At 35.2% G+C, this 22,690-nt stretch overlaps 2 protein-coding genes and 1 non-coding gene across 4 annotated transcripts; 1 reads left to right on the forward strand and 2 right to left on the reverse strand.

Annotated features, from left to right (window-relative positions):
• Positions 1–6,735: 6,735 nt before the first annotated feature.
• LOC118057795 (auxin-responsive protein IAA13) lies at positions 6,736–9,800 on the forward strand. Of its 2 annotated transcripts, none has more exons than XR_004689030.2 (5): positions 6,736–7,316; positions 7,937–8,256; positions 8,579–8,780; positions 9,154–9,215; positions 9,315–9,800. XR_004689030.2 is itself a non-coding variant. In XM_035070509.2 (5 exons), exons 1-5 carry the CDS (start codon positions 6,943–6,945, stop codon positions 9,362–9,364), a joined length of 924 nt encoding a protein of 307 aa, XP_034926400.1. In that variant the 5' UTR covers positions 6,747–6,942; the 3' UTR covers positions 9,365–9,800. The 2 variants fall into 2 exon arrangements, 1 of the variants encoding a protein (XP_034926400.1); XM_035070509.2 differs by having other exon boundaries at positions 6,747–7,316; positions 8,579–8,696.
• A 2,103-nt stretch (positions 9,801–11,903) lies between these two features.
• LOC118057785 (3-isopropylmalate dehydratase large subunit, chloroplastic) lies at positions 11,904–18,312 on the reverse strand. The gene is made up of 15 exons (XM_035070498.2): positions 18,153–18,312; positions 17,881–18,021; positions 17,593–17,763; positions 16,043–16,195; positions 15,860–15,928; positions 15,661–15,777; positions 14,951–15,025; positions 14,759–14,836; positions 14,544–14,639; positions 14,351–14,400; positions 13,806–13,860; positions 13,492–13,623; positions 13,222–13,269; positions 12,966–13,124; positions 11,904–12,232 (listed from the first exon to the last, which is right to left on the reverse strand). The coding sequence occupies exons 1-15, from the start codon at positions 18,207–18,209 to the stop codon at positions 12,092–12,094; spliced, it is 1,542 nt and encodes a 513-aa protein (XP_034926389.1). The 5' UTR covers positions 18,210–18,312; the 3' UTR covers positions 11,904–12,091.
• A 4,263-nt stretch (positions 18,313–22,575) lies between these two features.
• TRNAS-AGA (transfer RNA serine (anticodon AGA)) lies at positions 22,576–22,657 on the reverse strand. The gene has a single exon. It is a non-coding gene; the product is annotated as a tRNA-Ser (tRNA).
• Positions 22,658–22,690: the final 33 nt, after the last annotated feature.

Here is a 22,690-nt window from a genome sequence, read left to right on the forward strand (position 1 = left end):
TCCTAATAGTTCTTTAAGGGGTCACTCGCGCCATTGTGATACTCATGTACAGAATTGATACTCCAAACATCCTCCACCTAGCAACCATGAGATGGACACCGATTATTGTAACCATCATTTCATGTCAAACTCCTCGGGCTCCCAAGAGCCTAACAAACAAAGGACTAAAAGAAGATTTATACATGATCATACTCATGAGAATGACTATAACCCTCATTAATGGAGGGGTTCTTCCTTGTCCAAACAAGTATAGAATAATCGATACCTTAAGGATTACATTTTCATAAAAATGAGTTCGGATAATTATGATGGGTTGGCTGACCTAAAGAAGCATGTACAATAATTTAGAGTCAAGTTCCATTGATGGGTTCAGTGACCTATATGTTAAGCTAGTAACACACTTCAGCACCATCATACCCATCAAGAAAAGTTTTATGTAACTATTTGGTGCTACCCAACACGAGAATGAGTCTACACCAGTATATTTAAAGAGGTTCAATAAGAAGATATTCAAGGTGAAAGAATTGTTTGAGTTAGTAGCTTTAGAGAACTTAATATAAGGGGTAAGGGAACATGCCTTTTAAAGAAAATTTTATGCCTTGCTAGACATAAATTTTTTCAATGTGAAAAGGTCATGGAAAATCATATACGAGTGGGAAAATCTGATTTGCTAAGCCCCCTTCTCATTACATGGACAATCAAAGACCTTCCAAATAAAATCATTCTCCATGATAAAGAGATCAACTCATGGTCATTTGATGTATCCTAAAGGATCACTCATTTGAAGTTATCAGGGTAGTTAAAGTAAACACATTTATACCACCTCTAATACATGTTACTCCTAAAAACCTCTCATGTATCTACCTATCACTTAGATCATTTTAGGATGCATAATTCTTAATAGGTATGTAAGTTTATTTTTAAAATAAAAATAATATATTTTTTATACATATTTTCTATCTACATATCTCTAATTAAGACTTTCAAATGCTTTCTAATTTTTATAAATCATGAATATTCAAATCAGTTTATATATATTTTAAATAATTCTTCAATATTGTAAAATTAACAATCAATGAGGTTGTAGATTTGCTCGGCTATTGTTACCACCTGAAAGATGGAAATTTTCCAAAATGACAGGGATGTCCTAAGCCCACTAATCTCCAACGTCGAAGGCACTGTGTTAACATTGTTTCTGGGATGGGCTTCTCGTAGCCAGCTATGCTTGAGTCTTCTCCAGGCCTTGTATTGTTAATTTTAGGTGCTGTCTACTATATCTTAATTATTAATTCACGATCACTTCAAAAAAGAAACTAAAAAATAAATTATTTTTATATATTTCCAAATATTTTATATATTAAAAAATAAAAAATTATAATATTTTTATATATTTTCAAATAAAAAAATATATAACCTATACTGCAGTTCAAACAAGCACAGTAATGACCGAAAAGAAAAATACGCGACTGTGAGAGGGTTTAAATAAAGTACGGGGGCTGTATTATTATAATATTTATGTGACGAGAGAGTTGCAAAAGCGAGTCAAGGCAAGGCAAGAGAGAGAGGGGAAGGGGAGGAGGCGGAACGGCGGCGGCGAAAAGAACTAGGGAGGGAGGGAGAAGGCGTGGAGAGAAAAAAACAAAAGAAAAATGATGGCAAGCAACTAAACGTAGGCCTGAAAAAGAAATAAAAAGGCTAGAAGTTGTCTCATATTGGAGGTACACTGTCCCCTCTCCCACCATTTCTGGGTCCCATTTAAAAAAGCAACCTTCCGTACCAAATCTTCATTTTAATGGCCAATGCCTAGGTTTAGGTAGAGCAGCTAGCTACTGCTCCAAGGAGAGGCACTCCTCTGTTGAAACCCCACGCGCCTCGCCCTCTCTGTCCTCCCCCACCAATCTACCAGCAAGAATCCCAAAAACTGCTTGCGAAATGATGACGCAAAAACCTATGTTAGTCTTCAAATTATCAATTCATTCTCAATTGAATTCCTCTACTAAGAAGTTTTTTCAACTTAATCCTTAATTTTGTTAAAATCTGTGATGATTTTAGATAGAGAGACAAAGTTGAAAACTATAATGGAAGGAGACTGAATTGAAAAATATTTTAATAAATATATAAATTGAAGAAAATCAAATGATCAATTTAAGCTTTTTTAGATTGAAATTTATTTTAATCATAGTAAAATTTTATATTTAAAGAGTCAAATCGTTATTTTTGATCGTGGTTCAAGAAGATATCAATAAAGAAATAATGGAATAATCTGTTGGGTTAGGATTAAGGTTAAACTATTAAAAGATTTTATATATATATATATATATATATATATATAAATTGACTTTTATATTTATATTAAGTATATCAGATATAATCAGCATTTATAAAAGATGTAATATACCATTTAAAAGTAAAACAAAAGATCACATACATTTAATTTGTGTTATAATACCGGTGCTAGTGATTTTTATTATTTTATATGAACACCTTGATAATGAAACTATAAATGATTGTTGGATTAAGCAAGACTTTGTAAATTTTAAAGTATTAAGACTGATTCGTAATATTTTATATAGATAAAGGACTAGATTGTAGTTATGTCACTCCTTTTTAATAGTTTGTAACAAAAAGTGCCGAGCTGGTCCCTGTTGAAAAACGCAATTGAAAGAAAGAAAGAAAGAAAGGGGGGCGGTCTGGTCCCCGAACCTCCTCCTAAGTTCCCCGGTCAGGCGCGTACCCTGTCTACTGACGTGGCGCTCCTTGGCAGCTTGGAGGCACGTGGATCGGCTCCCACCTTGTCGGTTTGTCTCTCGTATCAGACAACCTCTTACCTTGCCTAATCTTCCGATCTGCAATCCTAATTAATATTCATTTCACATAGTTAATTGCCTGCCCCCAGCTACAGCTGTGCTCCTCCGTCGTATAATAAATCTCATAATGATTTTTGCATAAATTCTGAAGAATAGAAAAAACTTATCACGTACGGTTATTTATTTTTAAATTTGTTTTTCTGTTGTAAAAAATAATTTTTTTTTATTTTTAGATTATTTTGATATATTAATATAAAAATATTTTAAAAAACTATCGCGATAACACTTTTAAACATGCTAAGAATATAATTCCGTTTCTAGACTCTTAATTATATATTCATGTAGATGGAGATCCTTCATCAACATTGGATTAGGTTGTGATTTTCTTTGGGATATAAAATTCTAGATTTTTTTTCTTGTTATTAATCGCCACCTTTTTGAGGGCAGCCCCGCCTTCCACTGACGGTGCATCTCTCTAGCCTCTAGGTCTCAGCTTTCGAAAACAAGGGTTTGTGCATTTTGTCCTTGAAATGGTGGACAAGACCTAGGAAGAAAGGAGGGGTGAAGCCATAGTCTATGCTTTTACTAGCTGCCTCAGACTTTTGACCTTAACCCATGCTTTTACACCAAAGCTCGATCGAGTTGTTAACAATCATCATCTAAGTTTGCAACTTTTTGAAGAATTCTCATCGAGTTGATCGGTCTTGTTTAGGCAGGCATGCATGCATTATGATATTTACTGCAAATTAATTAGGATCATAATAGTTTGCCACCCATTTCCTGGTTTTGATCATGCATCAGATGCTCCTTTCTACTCGAATCAAAAACCCAATCCAGCCCAGATTCTCTCTCCCCCTGTCCTTTGAAGAAAAATCTAGTTGTCTTGCACTTGAGGTCTTGGCCCTGCGGTTGAAGGGACTTGTTCCTTTCCTCTGCATTCTGGATTCAAACCTCACCGTACGCGCTTATCACCCCCGCGGTGCCTTACATACTCACTGGGTTTGCAGGATGTTCAGTGAGCCGTGAGATTAGTCGTGGTGCGCGCAAGCTGGTCCAGACACCCACGTAAATAAAAAAAAATCTAGTTGTTCTTGAACCATCTAGGTAGTGGTCCAGTGGTAAGAGCTTGCGACCAAGAGGTTTGCTGCCTCTGTGGTCTCAGGTTCGAGCCCTAAGTTGCTCATATGATGGTCATTGAAGGCTTACATGGTCGTTAACTTCAGGGCCCATGGGATTAGTCGAGGTGCGTGCAAGTTGGCCCGGACACCCACATTAAACTAAAAAATAAAAAATCTAGTTGTTCTTAGCATGTGATTTCAGGTTTTTTTTTATATATATATTTTTTTTCTACTAGTGTACTCATTTTATCTCTTACTTGGCAAGCTTTTATCCCGTTTGGATAGAAAAAATAGTTTTTATACAACAGTTTTCATTGTAAATTCTATTAGGTTTTGAAAATGGTGGTGTGTTTTGCAAAGTTTTGAGTTGTAATATTTATTCGAGAATATAATTGTAATTATTTTTTAAAAATATTTTATTTGAAAATATATTAGAATATATTTTTTTAAAAAAAATTAATTTTGAAATTAATGCATCAAAATGATATAAAAATATCAAAAGAAATTTAATTTAAAATAAATATTTTTTAAATATATTTTTAAAACATGAAAACAAATGATGTGGTTTATTATAACTTCTATTGGGAATGAGAGGGCCGGATGCAATTATTACGTGGTTAGTGATTTGTTTTATAAATAAAGAAAAAAGAAAAATAGATTTCTTTCCAGAACAAAGGGTATGTTCAAGAACCAATCCTGAACTTTTAGGACGGCTCCTGGAAGGAAAAAGATCTTGTTTTATTAATTAATTGATGAATCCACAAAAGTAGATATCGTGGATAATATTTTGATTTTTATAATATTCCAGTCTCTTTTTAAAAAGACACATTTTGAGGTTTTTTACTATTAAAAGAATAATGGATAAGTTATAATAATTTCCTTGAAGTGACATGATAAAAAACACCAAGATATTCCCTTTCATACAAAAAAAAAAAAAGGAAGCATAGTTTAAAAATTCAAAACAAAATGAAAAATAAATTTTCTCCGGTCCCTTTCTACGTATATTGTTTCTCTAGTTTCTCCCTTTTTTTTTTAATTCAACTATCTTTTTTTATATACATAATAATCAATGGTCTTTTGAAGAAAAAAAAAGTTTCATATAACATTTTTTTAAGATGAGAAGGGCTTTTATCAAAGTATTGGAATATATTAAAAAACCTAGGAAATTTCATGGCGCTTCAAGAAAATAATCATAGTCTAGCCAAGATCAAATATGAAACAAGGAATTAGAGAGTCTAAGAAGTTGTATATATGTTAACAATATATAGGTTGTGGGTTTTTGATAATAATACTTGACATATATTATTGTGGATTCCTACATTAAAATTACCTTTCTTCCATTCAATTTCTTTTTAAAAAGTCGTGGAGTTAGGGTCATTTCAATATTTTTTAATGGTTTATTGGTCATGAAAGACTATTAAATGGTATATTTTTTTTTTAAAAAAAAAATAGTTCAATTACTTATTCACCTAAGATTACAAAAATTATGACTTTAAACGCCATCTTATTCTTTCCCTGTTGACGTAACATGTGGTGGCAAATGATAAATGATTTGTCGCTGATAATTATTATTTTTTTTCTCTCTCTCTCCCTTTCTCTTTTTTAGAGAGGTATAATTTTTTTTTTTTATTTCAACTTCAATCCTTGTGTTTTTAGTTTTTTTCTCCTTTCCTGCAAGTTTGGAGTGATTTGTAAGTTTATCAGGATAACATAAACTACTATAATTTACTGGGTTAGTAGGATTTAAAAAAAAAAAATAATTAAGTGAATTTTACTCTTTTTTCTATCATATTTTTTTCATTTATATAACTAAAAAAAATTAATTTAAGAGAAAAGTCATATTATTAAATTTTATAAAGTTCGTAGACTTGTTCACTTGTTTGGTTGTTTGATTTGGTTCATGGGGTTGACGAGTTTGTTTTATTTTTTTATTTTATCATTAGATGTTAGTTTAATTGAAAATTCAGATTCATAATTGGTTTTGTTTATCTTTTTATAATGTTATCACGGTCTAAAAAAATATCGTAGTATTGGATTGGTGTTTGATCCTATGATCGTTTATTTTGTTGTGATATAGTTAAATAAAAAATAGCCTAGAAAAAATCATATTATAATTCTAATGGAGTCCATAACTCGATTCACAGGTTTGATGTGATAGCTCAAGTTACCCGATTTATTGGTTTGATAAGTTTAACCATTGACCGAATATGTATTTTTTGGCCATTTTTTTTTTTCAATTCCATCTTTTAATGTTAGTTTGGTTGACCAATACACTACATGTTTTATTTTTATTTGTTCTCTACTAGGTTATTATTGTCTAAAATAAGTGTTTATTTTTAGATTGTTGCTTAATTTTTATAAGCATATATTTTTATTATATAATTAAGTACAAATTTTTTTATAAAAAATGCTATGAAATCCAATAGAATTTACGATCATGTCGTTGGGAGATTATTATCGATCAAATTTGTTATTGTTTTTAACATAATTTTTTTAAATTATTATTTTTAAATTTTTTAAAAGTTAAGCTGTGTTTTTATTAAGTTTTTAAAATTTACTTGCTTAAAAAAATTTAATAATTGTTTTAAAAAAAATTTACGGTCTTAATATTTTTTTATATTTTTAAAAAATTAATCCAAATGTGTTTTATATATATATTATTAGGTGGGAATTTTTCATTTAATTTTGCGTACCTCCAGAGAAAACCAGATTCTAAAGAGACATGATGATCATGCCAAGAAAAATTGACTGTGTGTGTTGTGGACCTGTGTTGAGAGTGCCTGGCGCACTACCAGACATAAGGGTCCCACAGTCATCACTCCCTCCACCACCTTCCTTCCTCCCCTAGCTAGCTACAACTTACCTTCTCTTGCTTTCCCTCCTCATTCCTGGACCACTAGCAATCCTAGTATTTTTCTCCTCTCCTATACCGGAACGCATTCTCTCCCTCTCTGGTTTCTTAGTTCTAAAACAAAAAAAGAAACTTATTTAACCACGAGCACAAAGACTGTATTTTTATGATGGCAGGTGGTCTTGGTTCACTCGGCGGCGGCGGTTCTTCCGGGGCCTCCACAAATGACTCCACAATGTCAAAAGTGGAGGTGGTGGAGGCTGAGGCAAGTTCATATCCAGTGGAAGCTGAGCTGGAGCTGGGGCTGAGTCTTGGTAGTGGTGGTGGTGGTGGTGGTGGTGGAGGGAAGGGTAAGGCAAATGCACGGGGTGAGCGTGGCAGAATCTTGACTGCCAAGGACTTTCCTTCGGTGGCCTCCCAGCCTCAAAGGCCTAACAGCAACACGTCTATATCTTCTGCTTGCGTTGTTGGTGCTGTTTCTGGGACCAAGAGAGCTGCTGACTCTGTCTCCCATGAGGGTGGATCCCCTACTGCTGGCAGGTGGCGACCCCATTCTTTATTTTTTGTTAATATTCTTCAAATTTCTTTCATCTGCTTTGTTCGGTTACTAGAAACAGTTAGAAATTTTAATATTTTGCTACTATTTTCTTTCCTGGTGATTATATGTAGCCGTTATGTCTGCAAGTACCTTTTGTTTCCTGGCCGAAGGGGGTTCTGGATTCCTTTATTAACTAAGCATGATTAACAATTTTTTTTTTTTTACCACCTTGTCATAGAACTAGACATATATGCATAAAGTTTAAGTCTTCCTTATATTTTCTCCGTTGCTTGCTTCTATATCTTGTTAAGCAAGTTGTTCTGTAAACGGTTTGATTCTTCATCTTGCAGTATTAAAGCTTGATGTTTTGTATTATCCCTTGTTTTCCCCTGTATTCGTTTGTTTGTTGATCGATGATAATTTCTTGAACATTTATTTGCCAACGTTTCCTTAATTTATCTATGTTTAGAGACATGAAAGAAAAATCTGAAATTTGTTTCTGTTAGTATATCTTGCCTGCTTATAGGGAAGTGATTTATCTGTGCGAACTTTATCTTTTCTCATTAATTTCTCCTTTGATGGTTTAATTTTCTGATTATATCAACTTGCTTTCTGGGAGCAGTCAGGTTGTGGGGTGGCCTCCTATAAGGGCTTATCGGATGAATAGCTTGGTGAACCAAGCAAAGGCTGCAAGAGCTGAAGAAGACAAGGGCATTGGTGAGAAGGATATATCTAAGGATAATTTGAAGAAGAAAATCTGTAATGGTAACAAGACCAGTGCTCCTAGTAATGAAAAGGGGCATCTTGGATTTGTCAAGGTGAATATGGATGGGATTCCAATTGGAAGGAAGGTAGATTTGAATGCTCATGCTTGCTATGAGACATTAGCCCAAGCATTGGAGGAAATGTTTTTAAGGTCCGCCACAACTATCAATTCCATTGGTGAGTCCGCGGCCTTTCTTTCTCTATTTTAATTTGAAAATCTGACAGAATCTTGGATTTGATCTTTTATTTCCCACCACAGATTTCTTTCCTTCAATTGCAATGCAAATTATATGAATATTACAGATTCCCTGCCTGATAAAGTCTTTGTGATGAACTTGGTATGATTTCCATTGCAAATGACAATCAGTACAGAATGTTACTAGTTGGATCGCTTCAAAAACAAAAGAAAACTAGTTTGGTTACTTATGTTTCAGTATATCTTACTGTGCTGTTTTGATATATCCTTATGCTAACTAGCTGTTGGTGTATAAAATATCAGGTGGCGAGAAGCGGCAAGTAACAAAGCCCTCTAAGTTATTGGATGGATTGTCCGAGTTCGTACTCACTTATGAAGATAAAGAGGGAGATTGGATGCTTGTGGGAGATGTTCCGTGGGGGTATGCAACCTCCATTAAAAATAAAATCACATTACTAAGTAGGAGAGATGAGAGGAGCAGGTGGTGGGGTGGGTGAACAGGCAGGTGTGCATGTGTCAAATGTTTCTTGGCGACCTTGTCAATTGAGACAATCAGTGAGGAGCAGAAAATAAGCTATCTGCTCGGATGGCTTACTTATCCTGCGCCTCACACAACATACTAAGCTTAGGGATGTGCACTATTCCTGTGTCCATAACATTATCTGTAACATATCGTTTTCACACTGATGGACCCAAATTCCATCTGCTGTATATTGTATTAGGTTGCATCAGTTCTCAGTTGTTTAACCAGGTTGACGGAGAGAATGTTGAGCTCTTGAGCAACCTCCATTACCTTTTCCTTTCTAAATAGGGAAACATTGCATAGTTCAAGCATTCAATTTCTAATTCTCATGGTTTCTTTTTCATTGTTTTTTCAGGATGTTCCTCAACTCAGTAAAAAGGCTTAGGATCATGAGGACTTCGGAGGCCAATGGACTTGGTATGCAAAATTTTCAATCAACTGTCCTGTGTCCGCTTGCTAGTTTTCCTACCTATTTTTGCTTCTCTTAACACTCTAAAACTTCTTAATTAATTGCAGCTCCAAGATTCCAGGATAGGAATGAGAAACAAAGAATAAAGCCTGTTTAGTCACTTCTGCCACAGCATTTTGAACTCCAGCAATACGGAGACGCTCACTGCTTAAAAACAAAAGACAAAGTAGAGAAGTTGACGAATCAGAATATTTGGCTAAGATTGTTCCATCTTTTTACTGCTTTTCCATGTTTTTGTCGAACCAGTATCTGGTTCTAGCTTGTTTTTGTAGGCGATATTCAGTTTAGCTTCTTTTCTTTTCATCTTATATGGTGCTGCTGCCATACTGGCATCGAACGCTTGACTGCTTCTCATACTGTAAATATGGGAGTACTTGATATCTAGAGTGGAGTTCGCTGCAATCTGGTGGACTCAGTTTAGCGTGTGGTTTGAAGCTTGAAATTTTTCATGGTATCGGTTGGCCCTGTCTTTGAAATATTTATACTTTAATCCATTGATTGTATGCCTGCGGCTTGGCATAATTGCATTGATTGATTCCATCTTCTCGTCACTAAAACGTTACTCTTCAAGTTGTTCTAACCTTCTTTTTATGGTGCTACTATGGTGCTTAATGGTTAAACCTTCGACACCATTAATTAACGAAAACGCAATTCTGATAGTTCAGAGGCCACAATCAAATGAAATTCCCTTCTCATGGTTTTTTCGACTACGTAACAGATGATATCTCTGATTTGTCGTCTTCTTTCAAGCAACGCTCCAGATATGTGATGTCTGTCCACAAATAGTTTAGGCTTGCCACAACAATCCTGAAGCACTAAACTATGGCATATGGTGTACCGATGGGGTTAATCATCTTGCAGTCGCACCTGGAGATTCTATCCTGATGGGCTGATCATTAAATCTTACCTTATACAAACTGTATAAGTTTTGGCAGAAATTAAGAGGGTGGCTAAGAGTAAGTGGTTGGAATTGTGTATCAATATGGAAAGTTGACACGAGAGGACAATGGTCAAAGAAAGATGATATTTTTTACTTGATCAGTGAGGTGAATTTTACCTGGTAATAAAATACATGATGCAAATTTAGTCTTTTCCTTTGGCAAGTCTGACTTTCATGTAACCACTACAATGCTGCAACTGGTGCTTCACCAGAAGATGACGTAGAACATGGTTAAACCTCTCTAGTTTGAGGGGAAACATATGATTCCATAAGAAACTTTAGGCAGGAACAGGTTGATGGGGTAATTTGTTTCCTTTTTTTCTTCATCTTTTTTGAAAGAAAACAGAAAATAATTATAACAAAAGGACCTGGGTTCAAGTGCAATAAGCCAATAAGTGAAATCCGGGTTAAGAGATATTAAGACAAACTTGGTGTCTAAGATTATGCAATCATTTTGATTTTGACTGCAGATTACTACATTTTGATTTTTAGCATATTGACATTCTTTATAGTAGTAGTTGATTTAGGCAACTGTATACTGCTACTGTTCATGAAAACCCTCATCATTGAAAGGCCTCATGCCTAGAAGCTCTTCCTTAACTTTCTTTGCACAGTTCTGAGGATTTTCTTGCTGGTTCCCACATCTTGCAAAGTAAAGTGAAAAAATCACTTGTATTCACGGAAAAGGCTGATGGTCTCATTTGAACCTTTTCTCAAGCAGCCATGAGCATGTAAATCACTTATCCACCATCTAAGGTCTATTCTTTCACTTCTTGTCTCCCAAACCTCGCCATACATGGAAAGCCTCAACCAAAACATGAGTAATAATAAGTCTCGGAACCCTTCAGCTGGAAAGATTTCCAGTAATACTAATGGCTCCACTGCAATCTTTGGAACGCCTTAACGGGGGGAAGAGAGTCAAGTAACAATGATGTCTGTCCATTGACAGCAGAGACATTTAAATTGAGTGCTTGTGTATATTAATAAGATGATGCATTCTTGCCAACTTTTACAGCACAGTGCAGATTGCTCCACCATCTGGTAATTGCACTGAAGTGCAGGAAAAAAACAACAAACCTGTAACATGGTCTTGAAATGAATGAGTGTAGGATACAAATCTGAGACTGTAAAAATGATAATCAGATAGGGACAAGGGCATTTTCCTCTGGTTGGCAAAAACGGGTGGGAGCAATGAATATGTCTTCCCTTTGTCTACAACCCAAACCCGATTTTATATTTACATTTAAATTGTTTATATATATATATATATATATATATATATTTCAACTATATATAAGTTCCGCTTAATATTCATACGGAGTTAATTTTTTTTTCATTGTGTATTAACTGGAATTATAAAGAAAAATAAAAATTCAATATTTGAACCTATCCAAATCCTATGGGAATATTTGTTCCCAATTCATATGGAGTTAAATTTAACCCAAGTTTATTAATTAAATTTTATTTGTAGAGTCCCAGGCCTACATAGATCTCTCTTAATTTAACCCAAGTTTATTAATTAAAATATTTTTTTGTTCTGCATCACAATTCTATTCTCATCCTGGTGCATCGGCCTTATCCCTGATTATTACTCATCTCCTTGCCTGCTATTCAGGGATCAATCTTTGAGCTCTTTTACTTTGCTATTCACAAATACTCACAACAGTTGCTCAAAGTAAAGCTGGGTGAGGTTCCATTGTAAGCAACATATCTCATCTGTGCTACAATCTTGCACAGGAATTCTTCAAAATGGTTAAAAATGTGATATTGTAACGATTGCACATGGCTAGAAATTCATACTCTGGGATAGGGCCGGATATTTATTCTCCCTTGCTATTAAGTTACAAAACATTTGATGCACAAAGTAACATGACATCAAAAAGCCTACTGCAAGAACTCTCTTGGATCAGTAACAAAACCAGTCAAAGCAGATGCTGCTGCCGTGTATGGAGAAGCAAGATATATCTGGCCTTCCTTGTGTCCCATCCGACCAGGGAAGTTCCTATTTGTTGTCGATACACAGACCTGCAACGACAAAGCCCTCACAGCAGTTAACGGAATATCTGAACATCATTAACGCCTCCCTTAATCTTTTCCCAGTGGACATACAATGCAGAAGCACACATGGCAGAGAATTATTAATGATGCTACGGGTAATTTCTAGTGGACTGGTCAAATAATCATCAACTAGATTTATATATCGAACAGCCCAACAATCTAGTTCAGGATGATTTGAGGGAAAGAGAAGGGAACAACGCTACTTTCAGCATTTCCTTTGGAATCAAATAAGGCCTACCCGAGCTAATAACCAGATTGAGCTTTTTTTCGAGAGTATACAAGTGTTGTAATCAGATAATATTCTTCCAAGTCAGCTTAATATGCCAAAGACGACCCTATAATTACTAGTCACCATCCCGTTTCAAATCCTACTTGTCTGATTATAAACGTGGTCCAGCATAGCCTCATGTTTTCAGAATTCGTATGATCTGTTGAAAAAAATGCAACTCCATTATGGTAGCCACCACAAACGGGACTAGAACAGACAAAGCACATTTATTTTGAGGATGAGGTGATGGACTAGATACTGAGGTAATTAGAACCTGGAAGCAAGAGGAATTCCAGATTTTGATTATGGAACTGCTCATGCAATTCGACCACACAGTGTTCCAAGGCTTATAGCTGGAACCACAAACAAACTCTATGAAGGCGGAACATTGTGTTCCTAAGATGTACCAGTAGGTAAAGAAAATTGACTTACTACAGCCTTATTCATGCGTGCATAAGTGTCTCTGGGGCCTCCCATACAGGCACCACAAGTAGGATTTGCAGGGGTGTCGCAACCAGCTTCTTCAAAAATCTGGGAGCAAGTCTTGCCTCCAGATCCTGGTACTGGGAGAGTATACAAGTCCATCCAAACCTGTAGATTTTAGGACATGAATATGCCATATCAAATGTACAACTAAGTCTCTACAATCAATCCACATATAAAGACATAGTTAAGCAGCATCGCAAACCTTTCCGGTAGCAGGGACGAGGAATGTGGGAACTCTAACCTTTTTACCCTGGAGAAAAGCCAAGGATAAATTAAGTTCAAGAAGAGGGGATGAAACCAAATGTCAGGGTAAAAAAGAGTCAAATATATGCAACAAAGACAAAACTGCCGCACCACCCTAAAATCAAATGAGCATAACTATTAACTCCTATCAATTGTTCCCGCGCACATCAGCATGCTGCAAGATCCAATAACATCAATAAAAATAAGTAAAATAGATTATGGCACTTACAGAAGCTAGAAAAACTTTGGCTGCAGCCATAAAGTCTTCTGTTTTTCCGCCAGTACAAGATCCAATGTATACTCTGTCAATTTTGACATCTTTGCATTCTCTTGCTAAAGCACGATTGTCAGGAGAATGAGGCTGCAAAAATATATGAACCACCACTCCTTAAATGGTAAACAGAGCAATCTCCAAGAAATAAAAGATAACAGCAGCTTTTGTAAGAGAATCAACCCAAAGAAGTTTTTTTTGGTCCCCCACTGCAAATTTCTTTTTTTTAAAAGGAAGAAATTAAAAACCTCAAACATAAATAAATCACCCACCTTTGCGACCAACGGCTCTAATTTTGTGACATCAAATCTATACTCTGTGAGAAATCTAGAAGCCAAAGAAATATGTCATCACTATAAATGAAAACAAACTCAACACATAGAAACAACTTAACAATATTCTAGCAGGGACTGCCTATTACAGCAATAAAGTTAAAATCATGGTCCCAAGGGAAAAATAACAATGTTAATTGACCTTCGAGTTTTTTCAGATGAGTATAAGATTCCAGATGACCAAATTATAGTACTTACTACCTGAAGTAAGATACGGCTAAAGACAACCTTAAAATAACAAAATGTCAAGGTAGTCTACAAGTGTCCATTGCCACGATTTTAGTTATCTATAATCTCCAATTAGGAAATTTGATTACTTTAGACTTTTGCAGTTAATGATTGACCTAATTATAGCAAAATTGATCCAAAATCTAACAGGATTTTAATATATAACCATTTTGATTTATTTTTACAGATCCCATTTTAGAGTCATCAAAAAACCAAATAAAGTTACTTGGCAACCATTTTAGTTAAAACACACCTACCTTGCTTGTGCATCGCTATAAACTGGTTCATAGGGCAGGGACGTTTTATCCTGTGAGCAACAAAAGAAAACATTCTAAACTCTTGCTAGGCAAAACAGCTCTGGTTCATGCAAGAGAAAATATCATCTATAATGAAAAACACAGAAAACCTAAGCAATGTTGCATGGTCCATCTAAAAATCAGCAAGGCAAACCTCAAGGTACTTGAATGTAGTACTGTCAGCGGGGACAACACCATTCTTCCCACCAGCTTCAATAACCATGTTGCACAGTGTCATCCGTTCTTCCATCTATATCCAAGACAGACAATCAGAAAAATCAAAAGAAATAAATTGATGTGCAATTAACTAGCACAGATAGAGCATGGAGGACCAAATACTGCTCAACTATAGATACCAAGGTTACTCACAGTTAAACTTTCAACAGTTGTGCCAACAAACTCCATCGATTTATATGTGGCACCGGCAACAGATATTTCACCAATAATCTGCAGAGTGACAATAAACATCACACAATTGATACAGAAAATGAAAGTTAATATTTTTAAGTGTGTTTGTGGTAGCTTAAAGGAAACAAATGCATCAGACCCGAGTAAACTTACTTGCAGAATCAAATCCTTTGCTAGCAAATAATCAGGCATTTCACCATCCATTACAAATTTCAGAGTTGGGGGCACCTGCAAATTTAAGAAGTAGGAAATCACAGGCAAATAAAGCTGGCAATACCACAATCAATTCAATCCAGATGAGAATATAAATTTGTAGAAATGTCGCTCTGTTGAAAAATTAAGGTTATTCATGAAGTATATATAAGTTGGTAAAAATCACCCTTTCAGAACCTAGTTTCTTTAGATATTTAAATCTCTAGTTCATTGTACTGATTGCCAGCTGGCCACTCTGGAACCATCACATGCACAAGTTGGAAACTTCACAAGTTGCAATTTACATGTTTTGGCAGACTGCAGAGACATCTTGAAAATTCTAATTTCAGGTCAAAATTGGCAATTACTCCTTTCCGAGGGAACAACAGGTTTGGTGGATATGTTTGTAACAAATTGAGCGAGTAATAATAGCTTGAACCCGCGTAGATTAATCCTTGATGCAAATGCTATCCAAGGTCACCAAACCTCATTCTAAAAGTAGAACAAGCTTTGCAAAAGCAGTCTATAAAATCATGGATGATTTTATGCTATCCAACAGAGACCAAAAAGAAAAAGAAATCTCATCTGAAGAAAGCACCTAAACCAGATATTCCACGCATCCTATTCAACATGAAAACAAGGATGCAACATAAAGGATCAACTTTTCTGACCTTGAGCAGGAGCTTCCCAGTGCCTAGTACGAAACCAGCATCAGTGTTTCCAATTCCAGTTGCAAATTGGCCAAATGCTCCAGCAGTGCATGTATGTGAATCTGTTCCTAACAGTACCTGAAGGTCATAATGAATAATTACTGGCTTTCTTGAATATAAATGATGAATTTGACAGCTCAATGAGAGTAAAAAACTACACCTCTCCAGGTCTGCAATGACCTTCTTGGGCAAGTGCGACGTGGCATACACCTTTGTAGTCGGGGTTAGCCTGCAAAGTCACAAGTAATATATGCCCATTCAATGTCAGAAAATGGAAGTGACAAAAAATTCATCAGTTAATATCATAGAATTTTCAATTAAGCACATTGACACTGAACCATACCTTGTAGTTACCAAGATCCTTAATATCATAAAAGTACTTAATATCTTGATCATTGCAGAAATCTCTCAATATATCCACATTGCGATTGGCAAGCTTATCTTCAGTGAATATATAGTGGTCTGGTATAACGACAACCTTTTCACGGTCCCAAACCTGAGATTTTTAAAGAGGAAGCCAGGGAGGCACTTTCAAGCACAGCCGGAAGACGACTCCAGAAATACAAACATACGTGGAGAGAGAGTCGGAATATTGATAATGTCAGTTGCTATTTATTGGAACCTCTGAAGTAATAAATGGAGTTTCTAGGAATCAAATGGAAATTGAAATAGTCTGATAATTTCACGCAGCATTCTAGAAACAGGGCCTTCAAAGCATACACCCCCATCTAGAATATACTAGCTATTTTACCCCGCTTTGCCGTGGGTTAAATATATATATATTTTTTAAAATAATTATACATGCAGACTTTTATGACATGTTTTTTACATTAAAAACCCGTAGCAGAATTCGTATAGGATTTTATACATGTATCTCGTTAAATAAATTGAGAATAATTTATTAAACTTGATTATATCAACCTTAAACTTGATTATATCAACCTTAAAACTTCTTCTTGATTCAACTATTTTTTTAATATGTATTTAAAATTAAATCGCATATAATTTTTTCTAATATGATGCAATCAATTTAATCAATTTAAAAGCATTCTCACAAACTATTAGAAAACATTTGAGAATGAAAATGAAAAAAAATAATCAAATTAATATAAAAAAATATTTTGACTCAACTTCTTACACAATTTAAAATTAAAATATGTAGGAGTTTTTTAAAAGTGACCTGATCGACTTGGACAGTCCAAAATCAATCTGATCAACCAATAAAAAAAAATTAAAAATAAAATTGAGAAAAAAATCATGAAATTGACGGGAAAAAAAACCTTTCGACTTATTTCCTTGTTTAGATCAAGTTTAAAATTAAACAATATAAAAGTTGTTTTGATGTAATCCAGTTGATTTAGTTGGTCCAAAGACAACCTTAGACAATTATTAAAAAAAAATAAAAATGAAATTAAAAAAAATCATTAACAGTGGAGCACCATACAATTCCCAAATTCTTTTTCATATATATATATATATATATAATAAACACAAAATCATGCACTCTTTGTTTTACCCGGGGTGTTCCGTATTGATGTTAAACTTGTTTTTAATTCAAATTTTTATTTAAGAAATTTTATTTAGTATTTTTTTTATTATTTTAATTTGTTAATGTAAAATATAAATTTTTTAAATAAAATATTATTTTAATATATTTTTAAAAAATAATTTCAATACTAATATCAAGCACCCTCTAAAAAATCCAAACTAAACCATTCAATTCATTCAAATTTATCGAATTTTTTATCAACTAGAGAAACAACAGAATCACATTCAAGTGTTCTCTACTTAAAAAAAAAAAAAAAAAAAAAAACCAAGTAAAGAAAGAATCCAAGAAGTCCTTGCAAAAGAAAGAAAGAAAGAAAAAAGGGCTAGTCTACAGCAATTGAATACCTTAGCATGTGGTCCAAACTCTCTCTTGAATATCCCAATAGAACCAGGGCCAGAAATATCATGGGTCATCAAGATATCAACGTTGACCCAAACATTCTCACCTGGGCTCACCTGGGGCTCCTCGGACGCTCTTGCGAAGATCTTCTCTGTCATTGTCATTGCAGTCTTCACCTACAAATTCACCGACATAAACCCATCCCATGATTAACACTTCCACATCGATTCTGGAAAATGAAAAAGACAGCACCAAAGAACTCATTGCCAGAAACGAAATAAAAAGAAGCTAACCGAGCCAGTGGTGGCAGGCATGCGCTCTGATTGCTGAGGAGCCATGACCGATACAATCTTCTTTGAAACTGATTTCTTGCATTTGGGAACGGAAAAGGGTGGTGATGATGACGAGGAAGAAAAGGCAGAGAGGCCCAGATCCTTGCGCGGCAGAAAAAAAACAAACAATCAATTAAAGCTGAGTGCATATATATATAGTAATCAAAACCAAAACAGAAAATTAAAAATCGGTGGCTAAAAAGCAAAAAAAGATAGTGATAAGAAGTACTAACCTTCTTGGCGATGAAGGATGAGGTGGGAGGGGAAATAGTAAAGGAAGCCAATGCCATGACTGGACAGTCTATGATGAAGAATGCTGCTGTTATGTTTTTAAGGTAAAATCCCAAGTTGTAATGTTTGGTTCTTGTCGCGGCTCTAGAGCACGCTTGACGCCCAAGTCTGCCGCTAGAAGTAAAATACAAGTGCGACTTGTGCTCTGATGAGTGATGACTGATGTGTCCGGTATCTTGATGGGCCCCATCCAATCAGAAAGAATAAAATTGAGTAAATTCAAGCTCTTTACATGGTCCCTCTAGTTTTGGAAAGTGGCCATATTAACCCTTATGGTTCAATGTTGATTGCGCGAGACCTTTTTTTTTTTTAATTCAAACCCTAAATAATAGATATTATTTTATTTTAAAGTTAAATTAATAATTTTAATGTGAGGAAAAAATAAAATGACTAATCTAATTCTATATAATTTATAAAAAAACAATTATATCTTGTTGAAAACATCTTCTTACCCTAATGCCCCGTTTAATAGTTTAATTGCTAAGCGGTAATTTTATCATTGCGAGCAGTGCTCTTAGTCTTGGTGTAAAATAACTTTACTATAATAATTAATTATTTTATTTATTTAATTGATTTAGGCAACTGTATGCTGCTACTGTTCATGAAAATCCTCATCGGTGAAAGGCCTCATGATGCCTAGCTCTTCCTTAACTTTCTTAGCGCAGTAGTTCTGAGGATTTTCTTGCTGGTTGTCGCATCTTGCGAAGTCAAGCGAGAAGATGACTTGTATTCATGGAAGAGTCAGCCTAATATGCCAAAGACGACCTTATAATTAATTAATTACCAGTCTCCATCCCATCTCAAATCCTACATTCTTATCTGATTATAAACGTGGCCCACAATTTATGAAACCAGAGGGGCCGCAAAGTAAATTTACCCAGATAAAATTCTGGGTGAAGTTTGTTTTTGCCGAGGTTCATCATCTTCTACCTCCGTATCTCTGAAGTTTTCAATGCTAAGTTATGGTGATGGGATTTGCGAGTTCAAGTCCTCTTCTAGGGTTTCTTCAGGCCTTACCGTTTTTCCATATACTGTCTCACTTAGAAACTCAAGTAATATAGTACCATGCAAAAAACAAAGGGATCCCTTGCACCAACTTTCTCCCCTTTTCAGAAAAGAACCACCGCCTCCAAGCCGTGAGTCATCTTCTTCGCTGCAGGCCACTACCGAGAGCCACATCCTCAGCAGCAGCACCAGACAGTAAAGGAACCGGGAACTCATAATCTTCCCTGCACTACACCGTGAGCAAGCAACAGCAAGAGTGGCGACTCTCTCCTCGGTCATAATCTTCAGCAGCCATCCACCATTCAAAGTAGCTTCCTCCTCCGCCCCAGGTAATCGTCATTCCTCTGTAACTTGCGCTTCATGTTTTCCTTTCCTTTGAAAGAGGCATGCAGGACGTGAATTAATAATGCATGTCCTGCTGTCCCTGATTTCTTCCTTTCAAAATGAAAGAGGGATGGGCTGGACCCTCAGCCCAGACCATGTGGCTGAGCTAGGTCAAGCCTAATAAAAAAGGAATGGAGGCAAACTGGTCTAGGCTTGAGTCTTGGGCCTAATCAGCTCAACCTTTAAGCCTGGAACACACCTCCAATGCCTTTCCACTAGTTTTTTTTTTTTTTTAATTAGTTTTTACTTTAGTGCTTAGTCAAACAAAGCCTTTAAAAATACCTTATAAAATTTTAAAAAATTCAGGGATCATTTTAAATTTATGCATGCCCCCATCACATGTTTTTCTTAATTTTATTTATATTGGAACTTGTACTATAAGATATTGATCCTATATCAAAGAATCTGCTTTTCGCTGAAATTTTAAGAAATTTCAAAGATTTCTCTAGAAATTTTCTCACTTCAAAAGAACACAAAAAAATATTTTATGGGTGTGCATATGAAAAAGTTTCTAAAAAATACAAAGAAAATCATATTTGCATGCATTTTAGGATTTAATAACCAGTTTATTAAATTCATGAGAATTTGACTAATATTTTAATAAACCACTATTTTTTAATTTATGAGAATTAATGGTTAAAAATCATGGTATATAACGTTGGACCTACAAATGAGATTGATATTTGAAATATTAGAGTTGACTAGAAATTTTCAGAATTATTCTAAATGTTTACCAATTTTAATTAGAAGTATTTTTCACCATAATACATAAATTATAAAAAAAATCTAAAAATTTATTTAGGCACGAGTCTATAATAAAAGTGTGACTTTACTAAACAAACAAGAATAGAAAGGGCTTTTCTCACTTGTTGCTTTCTTAAACGCTGGATTTATTTATATGAGTAAAATCTTAATTCCAAATTAAAAATAGACCATTAATCAAAAAATTATCAAAATCTCTGAACTATATCAAACTAAAAAACAGCTTATCTTATGTAAGATACGCTAAGAAATAAGGATATTAATATCTTGCATAGCTGCAATCAATTTATTACCCTTGAATTTTTAATAAAATTAATACACTTGGATTTTCTAGTAATTATAAACTAAACAACTAGATAACAACTCCAAACAACATCCGACATCAGGCGTCCGCGTGCTACACTTTACATATGGATATATTTACAATTCCTATTCATTCGAAGCGTTAGAAATGAAGATCCATGATTAGAAATTGTGAGAACGTGCAAAGAGATCAGAGCAACAAGAAAATGAAAGAAAAATCAAAAGTTTTACTCGATCTGGCAATGACAAGATTAGCAAATTCAAGTTCTGAAATTGATCTATAAGCGACATAAACATTGCGAGACTAAGGTGGCGGAACGCTGAGATAGCGATCGGTATGGAGTCTTTCCCATCGACTTGACTGACAGAGGCATTTCTATACTCCTATCATTTACCATCACTTTCTGGAGGAAGCTGACCTCGGAAGTGATTGTTTCTATGAAGCTTGCTGGATTTTCAAGTAATTTTGTGAGATTGAATGAAGATAATCATGCTAGGAGCCACGAATTCTTGTGGGTTTTTGTATTGAGGACATAACCTGCATTTTGTCCACGTTTCTGAACTGCAACACAATTGCACTTGCTGTTCTCAATCGAATACTCTGCTGCATCCAACCCTTTTGTCCCCGAACCTCCTGGCAGCTTAACTATGCCTGCTAGTGCAACAGAAATAAAAAAGAAAGATAGTTAGGAAGTTCATATCCAAAAAAACAATCTAAATAACAAGTTCAAAATGGCATCCTCTGTTTCTAATAGGATCTTCTGAGCAAGTTCTTGATGAGTTGGTCTGTGGTCGTGTTATAAGCTCTTTCCTGCTGTATCTAACCCTTTTTTTGGCCGGAGTACTGTTTGAGGACCATAATCTAACACACCTATATTTCTGCACTCTAGCTAGCATTGGATTTGGCAGTTTTGAGCCCTTCAGAATAGATTTAGAGAGGTCTGTGAACATGGTCTGTTAACAGAGTTCATTCAGATAAGGGAATTTTTTTTTTTTTTTTGTAGCTATTTTTACATTAGGTATTTATGTGCATTATACAGCAACCAGTATATGTATGAAAAGTAAAGTTTGAAGATGGCTTGTCAATCTCAACCTAATATTGCAGTAGAGAGAAACCTCGTCGCTGGCCAATAATAAGAAGATCAACTCCTAAAAGGTTGCTTTTATTAAGGATAGTATTCGCCTTGTCGCTGGCCTCCTCCATAAACTGCGTCCTTTCTAAGCAAACAGGAACTTTTGGGTGTGTAATCTCCATACCTGCCTCTTTGCTTCAAGAAATTCACCTGGGACATGAATTTTCGACATGGAGGAGTATTAGCTCATCATTCTCAACAACTACACTTACGGGAAAGTGCATATTGAAGCGCACCTGCCGACTCGCGGCCTGTGTCTGCCGCCGCCATTACTAATTCCGTTGATTGTGTAGTATTCTCACTTCCCATCACCACCATTGGCCACCAACACCACCCAATCGGGTTTAGACGACTTGAAGTAGAAAATGGGCTTTACGAATATGCTGTTGCCCTTGTGCATGGTTTGTGTTTATCCAAAACTACTTAACTTTTGTCAGCTCATATTTTGTGGATGAACACCTTAAGGACATTGTGGAGATGTGCTAAATATGGAGAGAATTGTAGTGCTTTGATGTTCTAATTTTGGAAGCTAAGTTTGTTTCTAGAACTCCAGCAATATATGAGACTTGGTCGAGACATGCCACCAGATCCTGCTGGCAAAAGGAAGCATCTGTCAGCTGCAGTTCATTTTATAACTACTTTGAAAGAAAGGATTGGAAGACAAGGGGGCAAAAAAGAAAAAACCTAAAAAGAGATGGATTTGATCTTGTAAAATTAGAGAGTACTAAAATGAATATTTTGACAAATTTAAAGGGCGGTCTTCTGCTCTATAAAATGACGTGAGCGGCAGGATTCGAACCTGCGCGGGCAGAGCCCACATGATTTCTAGTCATGCCCGATAACCACTCCGGCACGCCCACTTGTTTGTTATCATTAGGTGTTTGTGATATTTA

Source organism: Populus alba, chromosome 8, assembly GCF_005239225.2.
Source record: "Populus alba chromosome 8, ASM523922v2, whole genome shotgun sequence".
NCBI classification, from domain to species: Eukaryota; Viridiplantae; Streptophyta; class Magnoliopsida; order Malpighiales; family Salicaceae; genus Populus; species Populus alba.